The sequence below is a fragment of the Solanum dulcamara genome, chromosome 8 (genome assembly GCF_947179165.1).
Source record: "Solanum dulcamara chromosome 8, daSolDulc1.2, whole genome shotgun sequence".
Lineage (NCBI taxonomy): Eukaryota > Viridiplantae > Streptophyta > Magnoliopsida > Solanales > Solanaceae > Solanum > Solanum dulcamara.
Genome location: NC_077244.1, coordinates 65524453 through 65550932, shown reverse-complemented (window position 1 = coordinate 65550932; position 26480 = coordinate 65524453). Strand labels below are relative to the sequence as shown.

The 26480-nt window shown below is 34.4% G+C and overlaps 4 protein-coding genes across 4 annotated transcripts; 3 read left to right on the top strand and 1 right to left on the bottom strand.

Annotated features, from left to right (window-relative positions):
• Positions 1-4472: 4472 nt before the first annotated feature.
• On the top strand, positions 4473-6431 carry LOC129901518 (pentatricopeptide repeat-containing protein At5g66520-like). Its single transcript, XM_055976721.1, has one exon. It carries the CDS (start codon positions 4535-4537, stop codon positions 5858-5860), a length of 1326 nt encoding a protein of 441 aa, XP_055832696.1. The 5' UTR covers positions 4473-4534; the 3' UTR covers positions 5861-6431.
• Positions 6432-7634: 1203 nt separating this feature from the next.
• Positions 7635-9561, top strand: LOC129900079 (AP2-like ethylene-responsive transcription factor At2g41710). The gene is made up of 7 exons (XM_055975045.1): positions 7635-7897; positions 7980-8071; positions 8296-8384; positions 8510-8583; positions 8673-8723; positions 8823-8899; positions 8990-9561. Exons 1-7 carry the CDS (start codon positions 7635-7637, stop codon positions 9559-9561), a joined length of 1218 nt encoding a protein of 405 aa, XP_055831020.1.
• A 563-nt stretch (positions 9562-10124) lies between these two features.
• Positions 10125-14147, bottom strand: LOC129901517 (dolichol-phosphate mannose synthase subunit 2-like). Its single transcript, XM_055976720.1, has 3 exons — positions 13918-14147; positions 10584-10696; positions 10125-10493 (listed from the first exon to the last, which is right to left on the bottom strand). Exons 2-3 carry the CDS (start codon positions 10671-10673, stop codon positions 10341-10343), a joined length of 243 nt encoding a protein of 80 aa, XP_055832695.1. The 5' UTR covers positions 10674-10696; positions 13918-14147; the 3' UTR covers positions 10125-10340.
• A 1591-nt stretch (positions 14148-15738) lies between these two features.
• LOC129901516 (syntaxin-22-like) lies at positions 15739-26061 on the top strand. The gene is made up of 7 exons (XM_055976719.1): positions 15739-16202; positions 22818-22911; positions 23120-23259; positions 23386-23460; positions 24303-24460; positions 24535-24635; positions 25627-26061. Exons 1-7 carry the CDS (start codon positions 16015-16017, stop codon positions 25690-25692), a joined length of 822 nt encoding a protein of 273 aa, XP_055832694.1. The 5' UTR covers positions 15739-16014; the 3' UTR covers positions 25693-26061.
• Positions 26062-26480: the final 419 nt, after the last annotated feature.

The following is a 26480-nucleotide window of genomic DNA, read 5'->3' as shown; positions in this document are numbered from 1 at the left end:
TTTGTCAATTGGTTAAGTTGTTGGTAGATATTTTGATTTTTATCCGATTAAATTAGTACAAGGCTTTGATTTCTAATTTAGTATATAATATGCTTTTTGTTTTTATCAATTGGTTAAGTTGTTGGTAGATATTCTGATTTTAAGTTAGTATATCACATATCAAAAACTGGTTATTAGTCATTGACTTTTTTCAATGAAAGACTTTTGAGAATGTTAAGGTACTCTTGAAGGATCAAAGTAAAGAAAGGAATAACGTTGATATTAATAATATGAAAGTAATACCAATTGTACATCCATATCATTATGAATTGCATACCAAAAGAAATTTGAATTACATTTTTTTTTAATCTTAGTAAACTTGTACATCCATATCATTATGAATTTTCATAGAGAAGCAATAGTTGTCACGACCCAACCCACCGCGACTGGCACCCACTCTAACTCTCCGGTGGAAGAACAATTCTAACAGCCCAACAATAAATATCGAAATAGGTACACAAATTTAGCTATGCGGAAGCAAGATATAAACTAGAATAATGACTAAGTCTCCATAAACTCAACAAAAAAAAGATCAATTATCAAGAAGTGTGAAAACATTCTCGGAAACTAAAAGTCGTCCGTACCAAAACTCTAACAATGTCTCAAAAGAAAAGGAAAACACTCTTACAAGAAAACATAATAATAAAACAGTGACTAAAGACATAGTCCTAGAAAAGGGACTAGAACATGGAAGAGTCCATGGCAACTGAAAACAAACAGCTCACTCTTGAACTCGAACAAACTTAATCTTCTAATCGAGGTCTCTTCGCAGTCAACTGAATATGCCTTGTACTCAACAAAAAGGCAGAGCAAGAGTAGTATTAGTACACAAAAATAACGGTGTACTGGTAGGATCACGTGGTTAGTCAATAAGCGGATCATAGACAAGTAAATTCTCCATAATAGGCATATACATATACTGAATAAGTCAAACACACCTCAATATCACAGCTCAATGTCTTCCACATGCTATAATTTCACATAAGGGTCCTCTCAAAGGACCTACAAACAATTAACTTTGTGTCGGAACGTGACACTCAATCCAAGTATGTATCGGAACGTGACACCCGATCCAAATACGTGTTGAAACGTAACACCCGATCCAAATACGTGTCGGAGCATGACACCCGATCCAAATTATGTGTCAGAACGTGACACCCGATCCCAAGATATCACAATCACAAGAACATTCAATATTTACAACATTTATACCACCAAGAACAGGTTCATCACAATAACAGGCCAACAAGTGATCATTTTACACATAATCTATCATGTTCCCTATTTATATACACGCATGCATATCATGATGGAATTTAACAAGTATATGAAACACATACGGGAAACTAGACCATCACCTGTCTCAAATTCAAGATTTCACAATCTTACAATGCAAGAGCCTTCTCTTTTTAGATTCTTCTTTTCGTTCTTGGTCTAGAAAATATTAAATACATATCAAGGATCAATACAATGGCCTAACTATCAGGAAATATAACATAATTTCACTCCCTAGGCCAAACCCATGATCCTAACCTTACCCTAGGGCTATTTCCCGCCATAGATTTTCAATTCAAACCCTCCCCCAATGATTATCACCTATACTTCTAGTTTATAGGAATCAAAGTATGAATCTAGGCAGTAAAAACCTTACTTTAAGCGTGGAAATTCGTGAAAAATCAATGGAAATCGCCCTAGGTCACCTTTAGGAGTTTTAGAAACTAATTGTTGCAGAAAAGACAGTATCTGATCTTTTTCACGACTTAAGTGCGACTGTCCCGCTCTGGCGGGACAGATCCCACTCTGGAGGGAATAATTCCGCTCTGACAGGATATGCAAAAACAGTGATCTCGGAGTTTGTGTTTCAAGCCCCCATTTCTCTACACACAGCTTCCAAAGATGCATTAAAATTATATCCTTCACGTCAAATTCGATTTCGAGAGTTTTACTCGCGCGAATGCGATTCCGCAAAGCCATAAATGCTCTGTATCGTCTTGGCTATCAGCTTGTCCAATCAAATTATAGATTTGACCTCCCATCATTCACGTGATCACCCTAGATTTCACCTGACTCAGAATTCGTCCAAATCTGACCTAAACTCAAATTTTCCAAAGTTACTACCCGAAATTTTCTGGCCTGAAATCCTTCCCTATTGGCTTATCCCTAACGAAGGGAACAAGGCGTTACAATAGTATTGATAATCAATCTTTCGTATTTGATATTTGCATCAAATATTACTTCTTCAATCTTGTAATCTACATATTTACCTGCGTCACTTTACAAGTTGGTGTTACAAAAACACATTAATCAATATATAATCAAAAACATATCAAAATGGTAATTATATTTGTGTTATATTTAAGATTTAACAACATGTACACCAAAAAAATCATTAATTTAAACATTATAAAAGTAGATTCACCAATATATAATCAAAAAATAAATCAACAATCATATATCATATGATCCTTATTATAATATAAAAAATTGTCAACATCACTAGTACATAAATATTATCTATACGGTTATTGCATACACCTTCACGTACATCAAAAAAAGAACTAATTATCTAGGTTTTTAAAATACATATTCATCAAATTAAATCCACCAACACGTACACAAAAAAACCCATGATTTTAACCATTATAAAGGTGTATTCAACATGTAACCAAAAAATAAAACATCATATATCATATGGACCTTATTATAATCTAAATAATTATTAGCATCATTAGTTCATAGGTATTATTTATATAATTATTGAATACATCAAAACGTACACCAAAAAATGAACCAATTTTTTAACCTTTTTAAATACATATCATCAAACATCAATCCACGAAAACGTACACCAAAAAAAATCATGAATTTAAATCATTATACACCAATTGTTCATCAGTATATAATCCAAAAAAATACCAAACATAAACACATAAACGTCATCAAGCAAACAATATACCAACTGATTAAGAATGTTTTTATATATAAATAATATCCAGTATTCCTATAATACGCACCGATAATAATCTTATTATAACGAAACTAAATCAAGAAATATAATTAAAAAAAATACTCCAAAACTATCACGAATCGAACCATATACCATAATTCATACCTTTTGCATCTCATCTTCCATCGTGATGAATTAAAATTGAAAAATTGTTCATAGGTTCCACTGAATTGATTTTAAGAAAAGAGAAGGTAGAGAGTTTGATCTTGGTTACAATACTATCCTTTTAGTTTATGGGAGAGAAAAATTAACAAATGCTTGAGATAATTGTGAAAAGTAAATAACTAAAGAGGAGGAATTTAAGGGATTAGGATACTATTAACTAACAAATCGTGGGCTGTAATTTTTTTTCCCGTATTTTTTTTAATTTCTTTATGTGTAAAAAAAATTATAGCTTGGTGAAAACTAAAACGATTGTTATATATAGTGGTAATTTATGTGCTTATTTTGTGTAGTTAAGTTTTTTACGCTAAATTTCAAATCTTGACAAGTTTTTTTTTTTTTCGTATTGATACCTCATCCAATATTATCAGTTTTGCATTTTGAATAAAAGATGCAAGTGAATTTTATTTACTTATAATACAAATGTAATTTTCACTTATATCAATCAGAAGTTTAAAATATGAGTGAGCAGCTCGTCCTCCAAAGAGTACAGAAGCTGCAGCACCAGAAATTGTTATACCTACATTAGAAGTAAGTCTATTTGCATTAGTTATAAACTGGTCTGCATGATTTTGTTTGTGAGTTTATGTATTCGTAATTCTAGACTTGATTTATTGGGCATGCAATGGTTTATATACACTAGAAAAGTACCTTACTTAACATGAATAACATGTGCCATTTTTCTTGAAATTGTTCTAGTACTTGTTTATTAATGCTCATTTTGTTTTAATTTATTTGTCATAATTTTATTTAGTCAGTTTAAAAATATTTAATGTTTTATATTTTGTTTTGACAACTCTTTTAATTCTAACTTTTCACAACAAAATTAAAAGACATATTAGTCTATTCACCCTATTTTTAGCGTAAGACCACAAGATTTAAAACTATTTTTTGCTTCTAAATTCAGACAGACTCAATGATGGAGTCAGAATTTTCGTGAAGGATGTTCATACTTTAGAACAATTAAAAAAACAAACTAATGTTTTGTTCTCTTTTTTAAGTTAAAAAATGAAACTAAAAAAAATTAAACAAAACGCCTAAATTTAGACTCAAACCCAAGCCACTAAGGCAACTTTGAACAGCTTTAACCATTGAGCTATCTTTCTTTTCTATGTTAAGAATATTCAACAATTAATATATATTCAAAAATATCCATATTTAACATATATATATATATATACTCGCAAAATATTTGTAGCTCCACCCCTTACTCAGTATCAAATCAAAATCTGAGGAATAAATTAAAACTCTGGAAATTATATGCTAGTGAAGTTGTTTGGCTACCATTGAGGCTCCAAAGCCTTAGATGGAAGGAAAATCAAAGCTATGGTTAGAAATCTCTACCGCGTACTGAGACAAGCCGCAGTGAATAGTCAATCGACATGGAGATTACTAAGAACCTTCAATTCATGGTCTTTTGCTATTAAAAATGCAAAATCACCTCAACGAGCTTTGACACTCTTTACCCAGATGCAGCGCCAAGCCATTCCCTTCGACAGTTTCGCCATTCTTTTCACTCTTAAATCTTGCACCCATTTGGGCAACCTTCCCCTCATATGCCACCTCCATGCCCATCTTCTCAAATTAGGCTTTAATATCCACGTCTATGTTGCCACATCTCTGTTGAACGCCTACATAGGGACTTCGTTTCAGTATGCTTGCAAGTTGTTTGATGAAATTCCTGTTAGAAATACTGTCACGTGGAACACGATGATAACTTGCTTTTCTCGATCTGGGGATGTTAAAAAATCAAGGGAGATGTTTGATGATATGCCTTTGAGAGACCTAGCTTCGTGGTCGGCTATGATTGCTGGGTACATGAATAGTGGGCATTGGGAGGAAGGTGTGGCGCTCTTCCGGGAAATGGTGATTTTTGAGCAACTAAAGCCTGATCAAGTGACCATTGGGCCAATATTGGCAGGGTGTTCGGAAATGGGTTCAATTGGGTTGCTTCTTGGGAAATCAGTGCATGGTTTTGCGGTGAAGAATAACTGGGAATTGAATGTGGGGATTGGTACTTGTTTAGTAGACATGTATGCTAAATGTGGATTCTTGAATTTTGCTTCTCTGGTTTTCGATATGATGGAAGATAGAAATGTGGTAACTTGGACTGCTTTAATTTGTGGAGCAGCAAAACATGGTTTTGGAACTGAAGCGTTGGAGATATTCAAGATAATGAGACAAGGGGGTGTGCTACCTAATGAGTTTACATTCACTGGGGTACTTAGTGCTTGTGTACAAACAGGGCTGGTCGATGAAGGTCGTGGATACTTCAAAATGATCAAAGAGTGTGGACTGAGACCAACAATTCAGCATTATGGCTGCATGGTTGATTTATTTGGGAAGGCTGGATTGTTAGGGGAAGCATTTGAATTGATCAATACAATGCCACGAGAGCCTAACGTAGTTATTTGGGGTTCCTTTTTGTCATCTTGCAAGTTGCATAAACAGTTTGAGATGGCGGAGAGAGTGATTGAGAGGGTCATGAATGTGGTGAGGCCAGAGAATGATGGAGGGGTTTATACCCTTATCTCAGACTTGTATGTTCTTGGTGATAAATGGGAGGATGCCGAGAAGGTGAGGCAGTTGATGCTTTATCAAAATGTGAGGAAAGCTAGAGGATGTAGTTTCATAAGAAATAATACAGCATGAGGTATTAAACTGCAGAAGATTCTTGTTTTGGTCATGGTCCTGTCAAGAAAAACATCATTTCGTTCTGTTCTTGAAGTGACTTTCACCACCAGGCCAAAGATTTATCAAGTTTATGAAAAGGAACGATGCAACTTGTAAGAAGAAACTTAGATACTGGAAAAATATGCTGCATACAGGAAGGTGGCATGTGGGCAGATGATTAGTTATATGAAGGAAGTTCTGTTTATGACAGATTCTCAGTTCTAGATTTAGGTCTCTGGCATTAAAGCCTCTGCACCTGAAATGCCTGGAGATACTATTTCTTTGTTTTATAGTGTTGGAGACCCTTCTATTGTTGTTCTAATCAATCATAGTTTGAAAACGATTTTCTTATTTTATTTTCTAAATGACACAATAGCAAAAGTTTTACACTGGGGATATGTGCATTCATTATGTTTTCATCTTTTATGCCCCAACAGTTAATTAGTGAGAGTTAAGGTGACAGGGACTTGAAAATCATCTATGTATCGTATGTGCCTCAAAACCCATGATTCGTATTTTCATCCATCAAGGACTTTCATCTTTAACCTAATATGAGCCCATGAAATTCCTCTAACAAATTGCAGATGCAGATATTTTGGTATCTATCAGGTGAGTTGAAAAGTGGAGCAACATTTCACAATCATCATGTCAACAACAGAAATCATTACAAAAAGATTATCAGTGTAGAGAGAATATTATGAGATTCTTTCCATAGTTAGTAACGATTATCAACTTTAATTCCACCAGATAACCTGACAGCATAAAGACAAAAGAATCTGCCATAAACCTGACAAAACAAAATAATACATAAGAAATGGCCTTTGCAATGACGAAGAATCCAAAGAAACAACCAAACTACAAATGCTAAACAACAAATCTAATCATTTGTCTAAATATAAGAAGACAAATTTTCAGCTTGGATTTTCAAAGAAAATAAAAGACCAGCTATAGATAGAATTATTGAACATTGGAATTACGAAAAGGATATATTGTTATTGTTGTTATTTTCATTACAGTGGATTTTAAGTTTTATGTGTTAGTGGCACACGCAAAAAAAATCACGATTTCTAAGAGTACTTATATAGGTAATAATTGAACTCTCTATAACACTCGTTCTTTATAACAACACTTCATTACAAGTTTATAATGGTCAAGTTTTCTTTGAAACCGATTTTTATATTATGTTTCATTATATGTTCTCTATAACAACATCTTGCTATAGCAGTCAAAAAATATTTGGATAAATGACATCATTATAAAGAAGGTTGATGGTATATAGCTAAAATTTCATTTTAACCAATAATTTGGGATTTAAATAAATCAACTTGAAACGTCATGTCAATATTATCAATTTAGGATTATAAATAAAGGGTATTAGGGGCGGGGGGAAATAAAGTGGCTGTAAGTGTTAGATAAAACCTTGAAAATATCGAACAATATTTTTTGTTTTTTTCCTTGTATTCGTTTGAAGTCAAGAATTAAGTCATGTGAAATCTATAATTAATATGCAGGAGCATTAAATTAGCTAATGGACACTCAAGTTTACATGAAATCATCGTTTATTTTGTCTTAAATCATATTATTAGCTTGTTGACAGAATAAAACTAAAACAAAGCAAAATGACAAAAAGACTTGATACATTATATATACTGAATACTTTAGCATCCATTTGTGTGTGGCAAATTAAGCATCAAGCAAAGATAAAAGAGTTGGCTTTTTTTGATTCATATTTAGTTGGAAGTTGAAACAAACAATGGATTTGAATAAAGATTCATATTTAGTTAAATCTGAGATGTTGAGCCCTGGAAAAAGAAGCATGACCATGGTGGATTATGACATTCCAGAGACGAAGAAACGCGTGAAAAGGCAACGAAGGTCACCCCCTGTAGTTGCAGTACTGAATGATAACATTGGCCAACAAGGTGACCAGCAGAAAATGGACTCATCTAAAGTTGATCAGAATATTGCTCATACACCTACTGTGAAGAGAAGTTCAAGATTCAGAGGAGTTAGCAGGTAGTACTAATTAAAAATGTTGACACTTTTTAGTACTTCATTTAACAAACTAATTCTTGTTAATAATTACCTTGTATTTCAGGCATAGATGGACGGGGCGTTATGAGGCTCATTTATGGGACAAGGGTTCTTGGAATGTGACTCAGAAAAAGAAGGGAAAACAAGTCTATCTTGGTGAGTTACACTGTACTTGGTGCTATAGACCAATATTTGATTCAAGAAAATTGACTTTGAATAATAGGAATTTTTTCTTTGAAATGCTTTTCCTTGGGTCGAGGGGTTTAGGGGTAAGGTTTGGGTATACTTTATCCTCCTCAGATCCCACTTATGGGATTACACGGGGTATGTTGTGGTTGTAATAGGAATTTTAATTGTATGTTGTGGTTTAAACTGAACAGGAGCATATGATGAAGAAGAATCTGCAGCCAGAGCATATGATTTGGCTGCAATCAAGTACTGGGGCACATCAACTTTCATTAATTTTCCAGTATGATCACCTTAAACTCACAACTTGTCTATTTATTTGCTAGTATTTGACTATTTTCATTCTTCTTTTGTTTGAAATTATTTATGTTTGATTGAAATATATCTGCACAATACTCTTATCTACAGATATCTGATTATGAGAAGGAAATTGAAATAATGCAAACTGTGACTAAGGAGGAGTACTTAGCCTCTTTAAGAAGGTCTTCATTCATCTTGATTTTCAATCAAATAAAGATCAAATCTTTTCACAAACCAAAACTCACCCAGAGTTTTTGCCCTTCTAATGCAGGAGAAGCAGTGGTTTCGCCCGAGGTGTATCTAAATACAGAGGAGTAGCAAGGTAAATAAATTCATTTCACCACCTGTTCTAAAACTTTTACCATCTGTTGTTCATAGTAATTAGTAATAATCTTTTCTTGAATTGATCATGTAACTTCAGGCATCATCACAATGGCAGATGGGAAGCAAGAATAGGGCGAGTTTTTGGTAACAAATACCTCTACTTAGGTACTTACAGTAAGTACTTTCACCCCATTCTTTTCAGCACTGATAAAAGCAAGACTGTTGAAAAAGGTTGCCTACTTGAATTTTGTGTTCTTTTTGTAGGTACTCAAGAGGAAGCAGCCCGAGCTTATGACATTGCTGCAATTGAATACAGAGGGATTAACGCGGTGACTAATTTTGACTTGAGCACTTATATTAGATGGCTAAAACCAGGAGTCAATACTCAGATGGCATTCCAAGAATTAAGATCAGAAAATCAGGCTATACAAACCAACACTAACGACGTGATTAACCCGATAAATGACCCTCAATTCACTTTTGGCTCCAATTATTTTGCCACAACTAGAGAAACTCTGCCCCCTATTCCTCAGAGCCAAGAACCTATTGAGAGAAAAATGCCCTTAAGTCCATGTAACAAGCCGCCTTCACCTACAGCTCTCAGCCTTCTGCTTCGATCCTCCATGTATCGCGAGCTTGTGGAGAAGAATTCTACCACTAGTGCTAGCGAAAAGGACGAGCCAAACATGAAAAACAAACAAGCAGCGAACACAGAAGATGAGTTTGTGTTTTACACAAGTGATAAGTTGCCTGCATTGGAGTCAATGGACAAGGGTACTACTACTTCTCGTTTGTGTGATAAAGCAGGGCAGTCCTTTTGGGATGTGATGCCTTGAAATCACTTAACAGTTGAACAATTTGCATTGAAAAATAACTGAAACTTTGTAGTAATCTCGGAATAGATGAGAAGTAGTTTCATCATAGGACTGTACATAAAATGAACAGAGAGAATGAAAGTCTCTCTATTCTCAAAGAAATCAGAGCTATCAAATGCTTTTGGACTTGGAAAGATACATAGTTGCAAATTGGTCTGCCTTTAATAATACATTTTGTTTATAGTTAGTTCCTCCTGTGTTTTCTATGGAAACTTTAATAGCAGAACTAGGAATTCCTTTTGCTAGACAATTATCGGATAGTCCCACCAGCTGTGTTCTCTAAGTTGAATCATTCTGTAATCTCTGACTTCATTCTCCAAAAAAGATCATGGGGAAAAAAGAAGGGTGTTGACATAGCACAAGGTAGATACTTCCTTTTTTATTCTTTTGTGTAAGGCTGTTGGAATGAGTAACAATTGTGTCAGCACATATGTTTATAGCTGAGATGTTTCATACTGTCCAGCTGATTCCAGCAGGAAGAGTTAGGCAGTCTAAGTTAAGGATATTTCTGCAGGCTCCATAAGTAGTATTTATAAACACAATCATATTTTCATCTAAAACATTTTCAACAGTCATAAACTACAAACACAAAATTGAGCTTGTTATCAATATGCAGTGACTACTGAAGGCATATCTAGAATTTTCAGATCAAAGAGAATTTATATGATTAAGCTGTTCAAGGGCAAAACTATGAAGTATCATATAATCTAACAGCTAGCAGCAGGCTTAGCATGGTTGAATCATGCCTTCTTCTTTTTGGACTTGAGCATCACATATCCAATAAACATGCTCAGCAAGCAGATGAGTGCCATTCCAACAAATACAGGAATAAGAATTGCATACTCTTGAGGTAGAAAATATTTGTGCACAAAATGATCAGTATCAACCAATGGCTGAAAGGCAAAAAGCATATATCAACCTCATATGATAACATAGGTCTCAAAGGTCACTACATCTTGTAAGACGAGAGAAAAAGAACTGACCAGAATGATGACCCAGAAGGTATAATATGTGAAAATGGACAAGCTAGTCACCGTCAAAAGCAGTCCAATCGTTCTGTCTGCTAATTCCATAGTGACTCTTTCACTTGTGCAAACTGTAAATGAGGAATGCCATATTAAATTACAAACAAAATTCACTGCCCTTTGGCGGACATTTGTAAATGAATCACCAAAGAAATAAAAGAACGAAAAGCAAACATAGAGAAGAAGAGAGGGGATGCATATTGTGCACTTGAATAAATGCAACACACATGATCAAAAGCTATTTACCACTCAAGCCAAGACAATGGCATCCTTTCTTTCTCAAGATCAGAACTGTAAGATCAACTCAGTAACTGAATAATTGAATATCCCTCTGATTCAGTCATTTAGAAGACCAACAGTATACGCTTCAAGTAAATGAAACATCAGCGTGACAAAAGGAGAATTATGTTTTTTTACCAAAGAATACAATTCCCAACGAGAACATTACTAATCCAATATATGTTTAGCTACCTTATATCTCCCAACTATTTTATCTGGTTTTATTGCACAGTATATGACTTAATTACGCTTGGCATCTAGAATCATCTACCCATATATATTCTCACGAAAACTGCCAAAAGCTTATAGCAGTCCTCTGTCTAGACCACACAAATGTTTTTACAGAAAAGAGGAGAGAGGAATGACAATTTAATAACAAAACATTCATAAGAAATAAAAATCTGGAAAGAAGCATATCAGCTCCCGGAAAAAAAGGATAGAATGGAAGAACACGGCAGATAATCAACCGGGCTACGTTTTCTCAGAATGCATGGTCGTCCACCAAGGTGCACAGCTATGTTTTATAGTGCTTCTGAAGTAAATCCAATGTCAACTAGATTTAAATAAACAACAGGACAGATCACTATCTTAAGATTCTTACAAACCAGAAATTTCTTTTGAAACATCCAACAATGTAGTATTCTGAAAGCAAAATTGTCACATCTGAGTCTATATGTTTTATCAAACAAATACTTACAGTAGAGGAATTTTTGGAATGCGGGGCACATATAAATCAGATCACACAAAAGAACTAACTAGACTATATTGAAGAATTGGTGGCCTAAAGCATGATGGTGCTACCTCTTAATATCTGTGAAAATATCAGGTGTTATTTCATTAGTGTATCATGCTAATAGATATGTGGTTTCCTTCTGGCAGCATCACCACATATTTGCAAACAAATATTTGACTAAACACGTGAATCTTTATCAATCATCTTCAAAGTTGATTATAAAATAGTAGGATATCTCCAAGCTGAATACATCTATTAACATGTACACCAACAATGTCTATGGTTTCATTTCTGATGCAACACACTTTCCAGCTTTCCCTAATTAAAAGAAAAAAAAAGAAACTTTTTATGTCTGTCTACCAAAAACTACTATCCCTTGCAATGAAAGGAGAAGGTCTGGTGTTGGACATGCAGCGGAATCAACTTAGAGAAGAGGAAAAAACAGTTGTGTGTATATATAAATGATGATAGAAGAGAAATGAAGAATCCCACAGGTCACATAACCCAGAGAAGAATATTCAGCATTCAAATCTCAATGGAATATGTTAAAACATAAATCCAAAATTATGTGGTATCCCTGCCACAAGAATCTCCAAAACTAACCACAAGCTGCTATTATCTGCTAGACATAAGAACCGTGGCAACTACTCAGATCAAAAGTACAATAATTAGTAACCTTCCAGACCGTATATGGATTTTAATTATCCAAGCAGTGACTCTATATGAGTGGTGAACCAAAATGGATAATCATCAAGCTCTGAAGCCACCTTGTAAGAGGTAATTTTGTGATAAACAGAAAGATCATTGGGTGTGTGGAGGAAGGAGGGTGAGTTGGCCTTGAATATTCAAAAAGAGAAGAAATATAGAAGCAGAGACAAGGACCTAGGTGCTTATATGAATTAGTCCACAATTTTTTCAAGGAAATATGACATCCAGGTACTCATGTAACAACAACATAATCCTGGGAAGAGAACTTGCTGAATGTTTGTCTCTAAGCTTCACTTTAGCACACACACACACACAGTAGAAATGAGTTTGCCAGTTCAAGTCCAACCGGAACGTCATAACTTACATTTCTCATTATGCATCACCAATGAGAAAATCATTTTCTGAGCCTCAGATTTCAAAGTAAAGAGACGGCTAGGATCTTCACAGGCACACACATATAGACATACACAAAAATGGGACGTGAATTTGTAATGCTAGTCCAATCCAAACCTCAAAACCACATTTTTCATTGCATCATTAATGAGAAAAAGATTTTACGAGGCCCCAAGTTTTGAAGATAAGAGAGACTAAGATCCTCACACGGTGTAACATGGGTCACAGAAACACCACTAACGGTGTATATGTCTTGCACATCAATAAAAAAACTAGCTTTTCAAAACTTGTTACCTTCTCCAAGAAAAAGAGGGGGGGGGGGGGCTAGCTTTTCAAAACCAACATTTGAATACTTCACCATCTCACTAGCGTTTCCAAAGACTTACAATTCCAGAGGCTAAATATTACCTCTTAGAAGCTCCCAACTACACCTAACTTATCCCCAAGATAAAAACATCATACCCAGTTTTGAGCTAACTTCATCACTTCACAAATTAGTTCTTCTTTGCAACAGATTCACACGCACAAAGATAACGACTTCTTAAAGATACCTAAAATGAAAATCAATCAACTAAAATCTCAATCTAGTTTGGATCGGCAATTAGGCATAAAATGACAAGTTACTACCACAGAAAAGGCTAGAATATCCAGAAAGAGTTTGTCTGGTTCCTAAGGATTTCTGGGAAAGAACTTGCAATTGATAATTCCCTTTAACCCCTTAATGGAAGGTGAAGCATCCCACTCACTTCTAATAGTAATAATTGCATAATAAGAGAACATGTTTAACAAAGAAAAAAATGGGCTTTTCTCCCAACAAAGGCAAAGAGGCGGGGTTAGAGATCACATTAAGAGATTCACAATCTACTCTATGATCTTACATATCGGATATTAAAGCTAAGATAATTACATAAACACTGTACATCAGCATTACAACTATTTGTGACAAGAATTTCTCGAGCTCAAAATAAATTCAGATTAACGTGAATACTGAGAACGTAATCGGTACATATTAATAAGAAAAATTCAACACTCTATGCATTGAAGAGTTTCGCTGATATGAAAAAAGGAAAGGCAAACACAATCTGATTTTACAAAAAAACATGAACAGACAAACACCAATCATCCATAAACAAACTTCAATTCCATAATTTTCACAGCAAGTTAAAATGGAGAAATTACCTTGAAAAAATTGTTAAACACTTGGGTTTTAGTACATGAAGATCGTTATAATCATCCAAATCGATATGGATTCCTTTGTGTTTCCATCAGTTCCATTTCACAATGCTTCTCTCTTGAGACATTCGGCGAGGAGGATCCTGAATAAATGGGCCAAATCTCACATGGGCCGAAAAGATACTATCCGTGCGGCCCGAACTCAGATAACCTTTTTTCCAAGTGATTGTTAATGATTTTTTTTTTTATCACATCTTAACGGTTAAACCGATAACCGAATTAATAATGATCAATAACCAATAAAAGAATAACCGATAAGTCAATATCTTAATGGTTCTTTAACGGTTTGACATGTCTATAAATTGATAATCGATAAGCCAAACCAATAAACTTTAAAATCGAACCGAACCAACTGATACGCAGCCTTAGATAGAATTTGTATCTTTAATCAAATAGAGTATAAATTTAATCCCAAATTTAATTTTCGGTTGGTGGATATCCCATCTTATCCCATCCATTTAAAAATATGTGATAAATTAATCTCAAGATTATAATTTCAGAATAACTTTATGCGAGAATCAAATGACTCTTAGAGCTCGTTTGGTTGAAAAACAAGTTATTTTGGATTGTTATCTCATTATCATTGTGGTACAAAAATAACACTACAATCTTAAAATAAATTCTCACAATTTTTTTTCCAACCAAACATAAAATAAAACTATCCTAAAATTATTTTTAAAATTAATTATTCTTTATTCCTTCTATCCAACTGGCCCAAATGGGCGAAGACTTCGCTATATCCCAAAGTTTAGTCACTGCACGACATGTTATAAAGTGACAACACCACATTCAATTATTTAATCGAAAGAACATCGGGCAAAAAAAAATATAACCCAAACAACCAAAATTGAAGTGAACAATTAATTAATCTGTATCTGTGACGTATTTTATATTTTAATTTATCCTAAAAAGTTAATAATTATGGTTAGTGAAAAGTTGCAGTCCGCTCGAAAACGTGTCGCACGAGTTCATTTCTCTCGTCAAATAATAAAATGATTCTTCGTTCCATTTTAATTATTACATTAAAAATTTGATAATAATAACATACTCATTGTAATCTCACAATATAAAGTCAAAAAAAGATAAAAAATATATAAATTTTATCGCTATTTTAGAAGTAGAGAGACTATTTTTTGTTTAACCATTGGCTCAAGAAAAAATAATTTAAAATAATACAAAAAAAGAAATAACGAATATGAAGACAATTATGTCAAAATACTACAGACAACTTAATAAATCATCTCAAACAATAATCATAATAAGATACAATGATAATTAAGATGTAAAAAAAAAATCACAAATAATAACCAAACTCAAAGGACAAATAAACTACAAGAGTAATACAACACTCAACTAACTAACCTCTTCCCTAATATATGAATTTCATACCCTTGGTCATATCCTCCGATAAGATAAAAATTATATTATATCATGTCTAATCACATATTTTTTTATACTTTTTCGGCTTGGTTTTACCTCTCTTGAAATCATCAATAACCAATCTCTCACGTCTCGAAAGAGTAAATAAATAATTCCTTTTAATATTTCACAATTTCTTAAAATATTAATAAATATTTTTTTCCCCATAAATTCGATATTGTATTTATTATTATTTTGTTAATGAGAGTTAAAAATAGAAGAGATATGTAGCCAGTTTGAATTGACTTATTTTTAAGCAGTTTATAAATAATAAAAAAAATAGACGCATGCCAATATTTTTTTTTGAAACCAAATACTAAAAAAAAAAGGAAAACAGTTTATAGTATTTAGTACTTATTTGGTTTGTGTTCTTCAAATCCTTCCTCCATTTTCGCCGAATTTCCCTATTTTTGGCGCAATTTTCACCGTTTTACTCACCAATAACTCTCTATTAAAATCCTCCCTCAAATTTCTGGACATCTCTTGCAAATTCTCCAAACCCCAAATTCTAGGGTTTTCATATTACTTCTCTCTGTAATCCAAATCGTTATAAGGCTTTGTCCCCTCTGACCACATAGCTTTGGGTTTGGATTTCTGAATTTTGATCAGAATTCGAACAAAGAGATGAGCTTTCAAGATCTAGAATCGGGTCGATCGTTGGGTCCCCGTCGTGGCTTTGTGAATGGGAAGCAAGACACCACCCAAGCCGTGGCCTCAGGAATTTTTCAGATCAACACCGCCGTCTCCACGTTTCAGAGGCTGGTTAACACCCTAGGTACACCTAAGGACACCCCCGAGCTACGCGAGAAGCTGTGAGTTTTTCTTCACAGTTTTGTTAAAATTTTGATATTTTATTCCATGATTTTGATAGAATTTTGATAGTTTAAGAATTCTTTGCAATGTTTACGTGAACAAAACTAGAACCAAATTTATACGATTTCACTGATGCTGATGCTGTTGTTGACGTTCTGGTGGTTCTTGTGGTTTAAAGACATAGAGCATTGTCACGTCTAATGGGAGTTTTTTGATACACAAGCTTGACATTAATGTGTTTCAGTTGTGATCATACTTTTCTTTGGGATTAAATTAGTCAAAATGATACATTTGGGAATCTGCTGGTGAGTTAGTCTCCATCGGCTAATTTGGGTACGTGTGTTATAGGATGAGTTTATTTATCAGCTTCAGCAGAGAGGCAGCAGTATGCTTGACAATATATAGTTCAAATAGACTAGCCTAAAATTGCTTACATGCATGCGAAATGGCAGTGTCTTATCGGAAAATTTTACAAAGTAATATATCATATGCTTGGGAAATAGACATCCTGGAGGGAGATATTTGGAAGGAGAAGAGCAAAGAACAAACCTGGGAATCATTATATATGAGAATGATGAACTTACTGTAAGTAGAAGTGACGGGCAATTTATCTTGGGTTTTCAACAAAAAAACAATTTGCAACTGCAGGATATACTTTTAATGATGAATGATAAAGCACGTTGTTAGAATTCAAAGTAGAGCAGAAGGAAGAAGCAGGGATCCACCATTAATGGTGGATTCTAGAGCTCACCAAACCCAGCACTGGAGAGAAACAATTGAGAGAAGATAATTCTCTTTTCTGAATTATGAAAAACTGAATTAAGTAAAATGAATACATTGCAGTACTTATACAAATTGAGAAGGAAAGATATTTTGACTTGTTCCTAATAGCTGGTGACAACTGGCTTCAACAGAAGCCCAGCTAACTAACTAACACTGCTAACTAACTAATTAACTGAACATGTGCATAGCTTATAATTAATCTCAATACATGTTTCTTGGCTAAGGAGATAGTATGAAATGAGGTTTGAGTTAAAATGCATACGCCTTATAAAAGTCTACTTGCATATATGTAAAGCGTGAAACATAAAAAGCATGAAGGGTTCATGTTGCTCCAAAAGTGGCACATGTGCTTCATTGTAGTAAAACGTGCAAGATGAGTAGTTAATTCTAAGCAGCAATAATGAATTTCCCTTGGTAATAATATCAATAATTGTTACAATTGTCTCTACAAAGTCTCTTTACCATAGTGAACTTATATATATATATATATATATATATATATATATATATATATATATATATAATGAAGACAGCGACAGAATGACCGAAAGCACGTGACATACAGCTGTAAAAAATTGTCAACATATAGCTGACAATAATGAAGAAAGACGTAAGCACTTACGTCATCAATCGTTGGCACAAACGACAAGAATAATGGAAAAAAGAATCTTATCTTTTCAGCTTTATCAAAAGCAAGATAAAGAACCTTATCAAGATAGGGGTCTATGAAGAAATATAGGATTTCTGAAGTATGTTCCTAGAAAAATAAGAATTGTAATTTTAACCCTCCTGACATCTATAAAAGGGGCGGTAGAAACTCAAGCAAGATAGACTACATTTTTCAAGCAATATCAATCTTAGAAAAATAATAGGTATCTTTCCAGAGTAAGAACTTGAGAGGTATACACTTATAAACTTTATATGTCATAAAAATGTTAGCATAATAAAAATCTATCTTCATATCTGACTAGCTATAAGCATACATACTAAGTAACTTCTATCAACAGTAATGATTTCTATGTAGAAATCTATGAAGAATTCTCTGCTTCTAGTATTGATTCAGAAGAATGAGTCAAGAAATAGAGAATATAGAAGATGAGACCACCCAGGTCATAGAAGCTGAAAAAGATCAGCGAATATATACTCTAAAAGCAACATTCGATGGAGAAATGTTAAGAAAAATCCAAGGATTAAAATTCACAATGAGTATGTTCTTCTGTCCATCCTAGTCGATTGGACTTTTTGAATATTCTTTGATTTCAAAGGAACATTATCAATCATCTCAAAAATGGAATAAAAAAAGAATAGGGAAAAGCCAGCTATCGGAATTGAACCGATGACCATCGCATTAAAAAAAAAGGAGGGATTCACAGGCAGTGAAGGCAACCAAGGGAGAGGAATCATTCCATTCAAATCACTAGTTCGGGAGCTCATCAACTACACAACCAGACCCAGGTTTTTCAAGCTCAACAAATTATTATCATTCATTCAATTAAGGAGTCATGCTTACCTTTCAGGTAGTGGTAAAGCCAAAGAAGAAACCTCACTTCGTCACTCAATAGTGAGTAGCTTCATGGGGGCAAGACAGGCGAATGAGCTTTTGTAAAAAAATTCTCTTTTTGGCACCTGCATAGTTTAAACAACCAAGAAGCTTTTGTATTTCTTGTTTTGTTGTTAATTTATCAGGGAACTCAAGTATTTTCTTTGAAATATGAGTTTGTAACTCTATTCTCTTTTTTGAAATAATCATTCCAAGGAATTCTATTTCATTTTTATTTATTTCAGCCTTTTTTTGGCTTAAAACAATTCCATTGTCAACACATTATTGAGAAAATTCTTTAAGATGCTTTAGATGCTCTTGGTATGTGTTTGAACATATTAGAATATCATCTATATAGACGATTAAAAAATTCTTTTCAGAAAATATTTTATTCATTTTTCTCTGAAAAATTTACGGTGCATTTTTCAATCCAAAAGACATTACTAACCATTCGTAATGTCCATTCAGGGTGCTAAATGTTGTTAGAGAAATTGAATTCTCTGAAAGTTTAATTTGCCAAAAACCACTTTTGCAACCAAATTTTGAAAAGTAAGTTTTTCCTTTAGCAAGGTTAATAAGATTGTTTTTGTTAGGAATAAAATATCCATCAAAAACACAATTCTTATTAAGCTCTTTGTAATTTATAACCATTCGAGCTTTACCTCTTTTTTGTTCCTCATGATTTCTTACCATGAATGCGGGACTGTTGTGTGGACTTCTACTAGCCCTGATTAACTTCATTTTGAGAAGTTCTTGAATCTGATTTCTGAATTTAGTTTTATCTTCTTCATTGTAAAGCATAGGTTCAACTCTTATACTAATACTAGGATCTTTAAGAGTTAAAACAACTTTTTCATGCTTGTTATCCCATTTTTCTAAAGGGTTTTCACCATAGGAGTTTTGTAAATTTTCTTTTATTTTCTCAAGGTTGAGACATTTACAAGAATAACTTTTTGGTTTATCCAAAAATCTTTTGTTAAAAATTCCATTTTCTTTTTGTAAAACAAAAGGATTATGCTTTCTTGGGTACCTATCATTTTTCTAAGATTGATATTGCTTGGAAAAATGTAGTCTATCTTGCTTGAGTTTCTAACACCCCTTTTATAGATGTAAAGAGGGTTAGAATTACAATTTTTATTTTTCGAGGGACATCCTTTAGAAATCCTATATTTCTTCATAGACCTCTATCTTGATAAGGTTCCTTATCTTGCTTTTGATAAAGCTGAAAAGATAAGATTCCTTCTTTCATTATTCTTGTCGTTTGTGCCGATGATTGATGACGTAAGTGCTTACGTCTTTCTTCATTATTGCCAGCTACATGTTGGCAAATTTTTACAGCTATATGTCAATTGCTTTCGGTTATGCTGTCGCTGTCAAATGGTGCTGCATGAATGAACCAAAAAAGGGTACATCAGAAAGAGGAACATCCTTCTAAATATTAAAGGAGTATAAGAGATCTAATAGTGAGTAAAAATCAGATACAGGAGCCTTCCTACACCATAGGTGCAGATTTTTCAAACACCTAGATTTAAAATGTTCTATGTTGTCTCTCTTGTCATTAAAACATCTATTGTTCCTCTCCATCCAAGTAAACCAGAAAATGCAAGCAGGGATAGCAACCCAGTAGTGCATGTTATCCTTCGATGTAGATGTTTCATTCAAGCTGCATTGGGAAAGTTATATGCATCATGGCATGACCCAGTGAATACCTAAAATGGTAAGAAACATAGTTCAGATCTGCCTACTAAAAGCACTGTGCTTCTATTAGCTGATATGAATAATTGTCTCATGTTTGCATATGCGTATGGTGATAGTTTTTGATCTAGCAATCTCTTTTCAGAACATCATTTAGGTGACTGGTGAATAGGGTGGGATTGCCTGAGAGGTTTGCCTATCAAATACCTTTTAGCTTGAACAGGGTGACTGTACCTCACACTTTTCCCAGGAGCGGACTAAGTTATGGGTTGGTAACAAGGAAAAAGCAGCTGTGGTGGGTTAATGCAATGTATTGATCTTTCGGGATTTGAGATTACGTGTTCAATCATATCTTAAGCAGATAATTAATTCTAGCTTTGCAGTCCAATGTTTGTAATCCCAACTTAATGCTTCAGCAACAATTATAGTGTGTTGATGAGCTGAAAGGTGGCAACTACCTTTTAAGTTCTAGTTCATATTGTGTCACGACCCAAACTACCCCCTAGGTGTGACATGGAGAATAGAATCCGGAAAGACCCTAAACAAGCCACTTGACATAAGCATGACACTAAGATAATGACACAATCGAAAATAAAGAGATAAGCAGAATATAAGTCTCAACGATAAATCTCATACGATACCAAAATCAAAGTACAAAGACTTCATAAGCGGAATCATACCATGTCTGACAACAAACCTCTACTAATCATAGGTGTGACTAGGACAAGCCCTAGCTCACGAAATAGTCTGAAAACTGAAAAGATTGAAAGAAACATAAAGAAATCATAATGTGGCCGTGTCCTCGAACCATGAGGACTCACCCAAAGGCAAAAGCTAAGCAGCGCTGATCAATTCACTAGCCATGGCCGGATGGAAGAACGTTAGAAACTATATTATAAAGCAATATAGGCACAAGAGATGTAAGCGTCAGTACTATGGAACGTATTGAGTATGGAGAACATGCATGAATGTGATATAATAACATGATAAGTCGGAAAACATGAAAATGCAATGACCAAGCTAAAGCATGACATAATCTTGTCAAAACAACATTTAAAACATAATACATGGTCAATGCAATATTCGTAAAAGAATCATGATCATAACATATGTGAGAGATACCGTCAACTGACATAAACCATGTGAACTATAACATGGAGTTCAGTGTACTACTCCCACAACGAAAAGAGATTGTCTTACTTGCCAAGGTAAGGACCATGATCATAAGCTTAGATGGATCCACTAGCTAGTCTTATATCCTATGGGGGGACGTAGTTTTGGGACCTAGATAATCGCCATTAGCCCAACTTGGTGCTAGATAAACTCTCAACGGAATAACATACATAAACATATCATAGTCTTTGAAATGGTAGGAATCTAGTAATACCAAGTTCATCATAACATACATAAAATCATAAGATAGCTCTTTTCAAAATATCATGATTATAACATAACCAAATCATAATAGACACTTAATCGAAAACATCTAGATCATGATAAGCTTTTCATAATAAGATCACACTTAAATCGGAAGTGGCTAAATCATAATAATCTTTCATAAAGAGAATACTTCTATCGGAAGCAACTTTGTCTCATAAAAATCATGTTGAGACTTCGTTCGAAAGCATCCATAAATCATAGTTTATTCAATTCATAATGCATGCATAAACTTCAAAACATGATTTCAAAATCAACATATTCATATAGCATGGGTTCATGTAAAAATCCTTTGAAAACATGTAATTGTGATCAAATCATGCATAATAAGATCAATAGGTATGAATAAGGTAATAACTGATTGAACCCATTACATAATCATAGAAACCCTAGATTTTTGGATGAAATCATAAAGAAAATCTAGGGGTTCTTTGGGACTCCATGGATGAAATTTTCACATACCTTGATGATTCCTAGCTTTGGAATTGGAAAAGGAGACTTGAAGCTTGAAGAACCTTGATCTAGCTTGAGAGAATCCTTGGAGAAGAAGACTTGAGATCTTTTGGGGTTTTGAGTGAATTAGTGAGAATAGGTGAATTTTGAAGTATAAATTTAGGGCTTAGGAATAGTCTAGAAACGACATAGTTTAGGACTTAAAAGAATAGGAAAAGATTGAAATAACCCTGAGAAATAACTGGCTGAGGGACTCTACGGACCCATCTACTGTCCGTAGTCCTCCTACGAACCGTCTTGTTGGTCCGTAGGTCAATTTTAGAAAGTCAAAAGTCCAGTCAAAATTCCACGAATCCACTCTACTGTCCGTAGGCCCTTCTCGTAAACCCCAAAATCCTGAATTTTCATCAAGATGGGAACACAACTATGGACCACTTCCTACGGGCTGTAGGTCCTCCTACGGACTGTCCTGTTGGTCCGTGGGAAAAGTTCTGAAACACAATATTTTTTCCAACTTTCAGGACACTTTCCACGACTGCCTTCTACGGTCCATAGGTGGGTTCGTAGAACCTGCATCAGTAGAAAAATTTTCAGCTTTCCTTTCCAACTTATCTTTACCAATTTCCGAGGTTTTACATATTGGGTATCATTAGATTAAAAGAATGTCAAATATGTTTGGTACTTGTGCTGATTTTCTCAACTGCAGGCACAAGACAAGGCTACATATTGGTCAATTAGTGAAAGATACTTCTGCAAAACTTAAGCAAGCCAGCGAAACAGATCATCGAGTTGAAGTCAGCGTAAGTTTCAAAAACTGCTCTTCTCGTTTGTTTGTGTTTTCTTGTTGGGCTGCACTTTGATATGTATGTGCGAAACATGTATTCATGTTCTCTCATCGCAAATTATTTATATTTTAATCATTTGCCACCGGTGTGTCTTTTTGTTGCACTTATTCTGTCAAACTTCTCTGTTTTGCTTATATCTTTGAATTCATTCTTTTGTTCTCAGGCTAGCAAGAAAATTACAGATGCTAAACTTGCTAAAGATTTTCAAGCTGTATTGAAGGAGTTTCAAAAAGCTCAACGGCTTGCAGCTGAGAGGGAAACAGCATATACACCATTCGTTCCTCAAGCAGTTTTTTCTTCTAGGTAAGTGATGGTTATACTTCACTAGACTTCACATATAGTCAAATTTGAAATGTAAATCCCAGTAAAATTTGTACCTTCCATTTTTTTTGGCCTCTCATTTCTAGTTCATCCTCTTTGGTTAAACAGTTACACAGACAGTGAGATAGATGTCACTTCAGATAAAGGTCAAGAACAGCGAGCTCTCCTTGTGGAATCTAGAAGGTAAAATAGCCTAATATTAGTACTCCTTTATGCTTGCTCTTAATCATTATTGTTGTTGTGCTGATGATTCAACTACAAATTACCAGCAAGATTGCCGTCAATTTCTTGATGCACAAGGAAATGAAATTGTCTTTTAATTTTGGATTCAAGGTGACTTATGGTCTACTGCAAATTTGATGGAGGATTGTTTGGTGTTTAGAGAAATCAGATGGTATTTCAAGCTTTGGGATTAGGGACTGAGATTTTTGGTGATTTACATTTGTGCAACATGGTGTAGAGTAGTGTAAATTTTCTGTAAGAGCTGTCAAATATGATTGAATCGAACTGAGATTTTTCTGAAACAAACTTAACTCTTTCAAAAATGCACTTAGAGTAAAGTTGATGTTAATGTGATGAGTTTCAAAATATCGGCTTGTTATCAATTGTAGTTGGAATGTGAATGGGGCTCCTATACTTTTGTGAGAGGACAAGCTATAATTAGTCTTTTTTTTTAAAACAAGCTATCTTAATAGTTATCCTCCATCTACAAACTACAAGGGGTAAATTTGTCACATACATCACTGAAGGAAAGTCAAGAGGATCATAACTGTATTTCACCCTCAAAAGGGCACTGACATCCAGTGTTATTTGCTTGCATGACAACAGTTTTGAACTTCTAGTTTATTTCCATCTGTTAGAGTTGCAATTCCTTTATCTCAGGCACCTCCAATGAAAGTATTATTTTGGTGCAAATGTCATATAAGATCAATGCTTTTACTTCCTTAAACATGTCTTCTTTTATTATAATTTTTGGCTTGTTGATATTTAGTTTCTGTTTTATCTTCCATGTACCTGTGCTGCAGACAGGAGGTTTTGCTTTTGGACAATGAGATTTCCTTTAATGAAGCTATTATAGAGGAACGAGAGCAGGGAATACAAGAAGTACAACAACAGATAGGTGAAGTGAATGAGATTTTCAAGGATCTTGCCGTGCTTGTTCACGAGCAAGGAACCATGATTGGTAAATCGCTCTCCTTCATCTTAACATTCAGGTGCCAAGGGGAATGCATTTTGATGTTTGCAATTGTTTCTCAGATGATATTGGTTCCAACATTGAGAATTCTCATGCTGCAACTGCACAAGGGAGATCACAACTTGCTAAAGCTGCAAAGACCCAAAGATCAAATTCATCTCTGGTAAACCCGACACATTTCACATTTCTCATCCCTTACCTTATCAAAAAAGGAAAAAACACTTCTCATCCTGAAGAAAAATCTGGGTTTGGCATGCTGTACTTTAGCATGAAGCCTGTCTGTTACTCCTTCCTTTCCCCCAAATGAATGGCACTATAATTATTTTGGAGCATCAAATTGTTTTTTCTTTTACTATGATTTTTGCAAACAGTTCAGAAGTCTGGTTGACCAAATATATTGTAATCTACCGTACCATTTTATGTATTCTCCTAAGTATGTAGTTTTATTTTATAAAAAATTAAGAAATATATGTCCGAGGTAACACCAATAGTTAATGTCTGCTCTCATATTTTGTAGACCACCATTCTTTTTGGAACGGAGGCAGTAGTATTTCTTTTGGGTGCTTTATTTTATAAGGTTTCATGGACTTTTGAGGAATTCAATTGTGAACGTTCTGCTGGTTTGATGTAGAAAAGGAATGTAATGTACAAGACCATTCAGACAGTGATCGACTTAAAAATTTCATCATTATTTTATCACAAGTTTATAACAAGTCAAGTAATTACATTACTCGAGGTTATTAGACGTATCAGAAAATGGGGAAGGAAGGAATCTTTTTTTTCTGATAAAGAGTTTTCAACAAGCAATAGACGCGCCTTGGTTAGAACCCTCACCTAGCTGCTTCATTGCCCCAAGAGCTAAGTTAATGGGGAAGGAGGGAATTAGTGGTTACGTTATGTGTTTCAAAGTTGGGGGAAAGGATGGGGAGGGGGAGGTGCAGGAATTTTTGAGAACATTTGAAGTACTATTGTGAAGTTTTTAATATTCAATCATGCAATCACTCTAATTTACATCTTCATCTGCGAATTCAAATTGGTGATTCTTCTTCCCACCTACCTTTGTGCACATCGTATTATTTTTCCACCTTATTTTCCTCAAACTTAATAATTTTTTGTCTGCAGATGATCTCCTGACATATTATACTTATTTGCAGACATGCTTACTCCTGGTGATTTTTGGAATCGTGCTCCTTATTGTTATCATAGTACTTGCAGCCTGATTTGAAGATATTGAGATATAGGAAAGGATCCTATACTCTGTTCAGCAGTGAAGAGATCTTTGTGATGCAAGTTGTTTGAAGGCTCAACTGGCCTAAAATTGTGCTGGCTTAAATCTTTGATCATACGAAAAAAATTAATGTCAAACGAAGTGTTGTTTCCTCTGTGGGGGGAAGGGGATGCAGGGTTTGTGTTTAATATTGTAAATTTGGTTTTTGGGTTGCAAGGTATGTTGCTGCCTTGTAATGGCACTTCAGCAGGTTTGTCAATAAAAATGATTCTTTGGAGGTTCTTCGATTCTACTTGCCCTTTGGGCATTTCTGTTGTTGATGTTGACAAAACAGTGTGATGTTTTAATCTTTATGATGGTAGTGCGGAGAACCGATTTTTTGTCTTGTTTTCGTTTGCCTGTCGGAATCTTTTGTGGTAGGGTAGTATTTCTAGTTTTGTTCGAAGTAATCTTCAAAAAGTTACAAACAAAGACTAGAAGCTTTTTATTGTAGCCGGTTCGGTTGGCTTCAAATTTTACACGTACCCATCATTTCCTCAATCAGTTGTTATATTGAGTAGGAGCATCAGGAAATGTGCAAGTATTTGATTGGCTGAATTCATCGGTAGCCACCTAAAGTTGACATCAATTTTTACTTAGACATCTTAGCTCGATTTTTGTTCATTTTAGACACCGTATGTGGAGGTCTGTAGTATCATTTTAACACTTTTCGCTGATTCAGCATAGAAAGTGTATTACACGATTTTTTAGCGCCTGAATAGTTTTTTTTTTTGAATTTTT

Coding starts and splice junctions, on each gene's coding strand:
- LOC129901518 (XM_055976721.1), top strand. CDS start 4,535: ATGGTTAGAAATCTCTACCGCGTACTGAGACAAGCCGCAGTGAATAGT.
- LOC129900079 (XM_055975045.1), top strand. CDS start 7,635: ATGGATTTGAATAAAGATTCATATTTAGTTAAATCTGAGATGTTGAGC. Junction 7,898..7,979: donor AGATTCAGAGGAGTTAGCAG/GTAGTACTAATT, acceptor CTTGTATTTCAG/GCATAGATGGACGGGGCGTT. Junction 8,724..8,822: donor AAATACAGAGGAGTAGCAAG/GTAAATAAATTC, acceptor ATGTAACTTCAG/GCATCATCACAATGGCAGAT.
- LOC129901517 (XM_055976720.1), bottom strand. CDS start 10,673: ATGGAATTAGCAGACAGAACGATTGGACTGCTTTTGACGGTGACTAGC. Junction 10,494..10,583: donor CCTTCTGGGTCATCATTCTG/GTCAGTTCTTTT, acceptor TTTGCCTTTCAG/CCATTGGTTGATACTGATCA.
- LOC129901516 (XM_055976719.1), top strand. CDS start 16,015: ATGAGCTTTCAAGATCTAGAATCGGGTCGATCGTTGGGTCCCCGTCGT. Junction 23,461..24,302: donor CTCCTTGTGGAATCTAGAAG/GTAAAATAGCCT, acceptor CCTGTGCTGCAG/ACAGGAGGTTTTGCTTTTGG. Junction 24,461..24,534: donor CGAGCAAGGAACCATGATTG/GTAAATCGCTCT, acceptor ATTGTTTCTCAG/ATGATATTGGTTCCAACATT.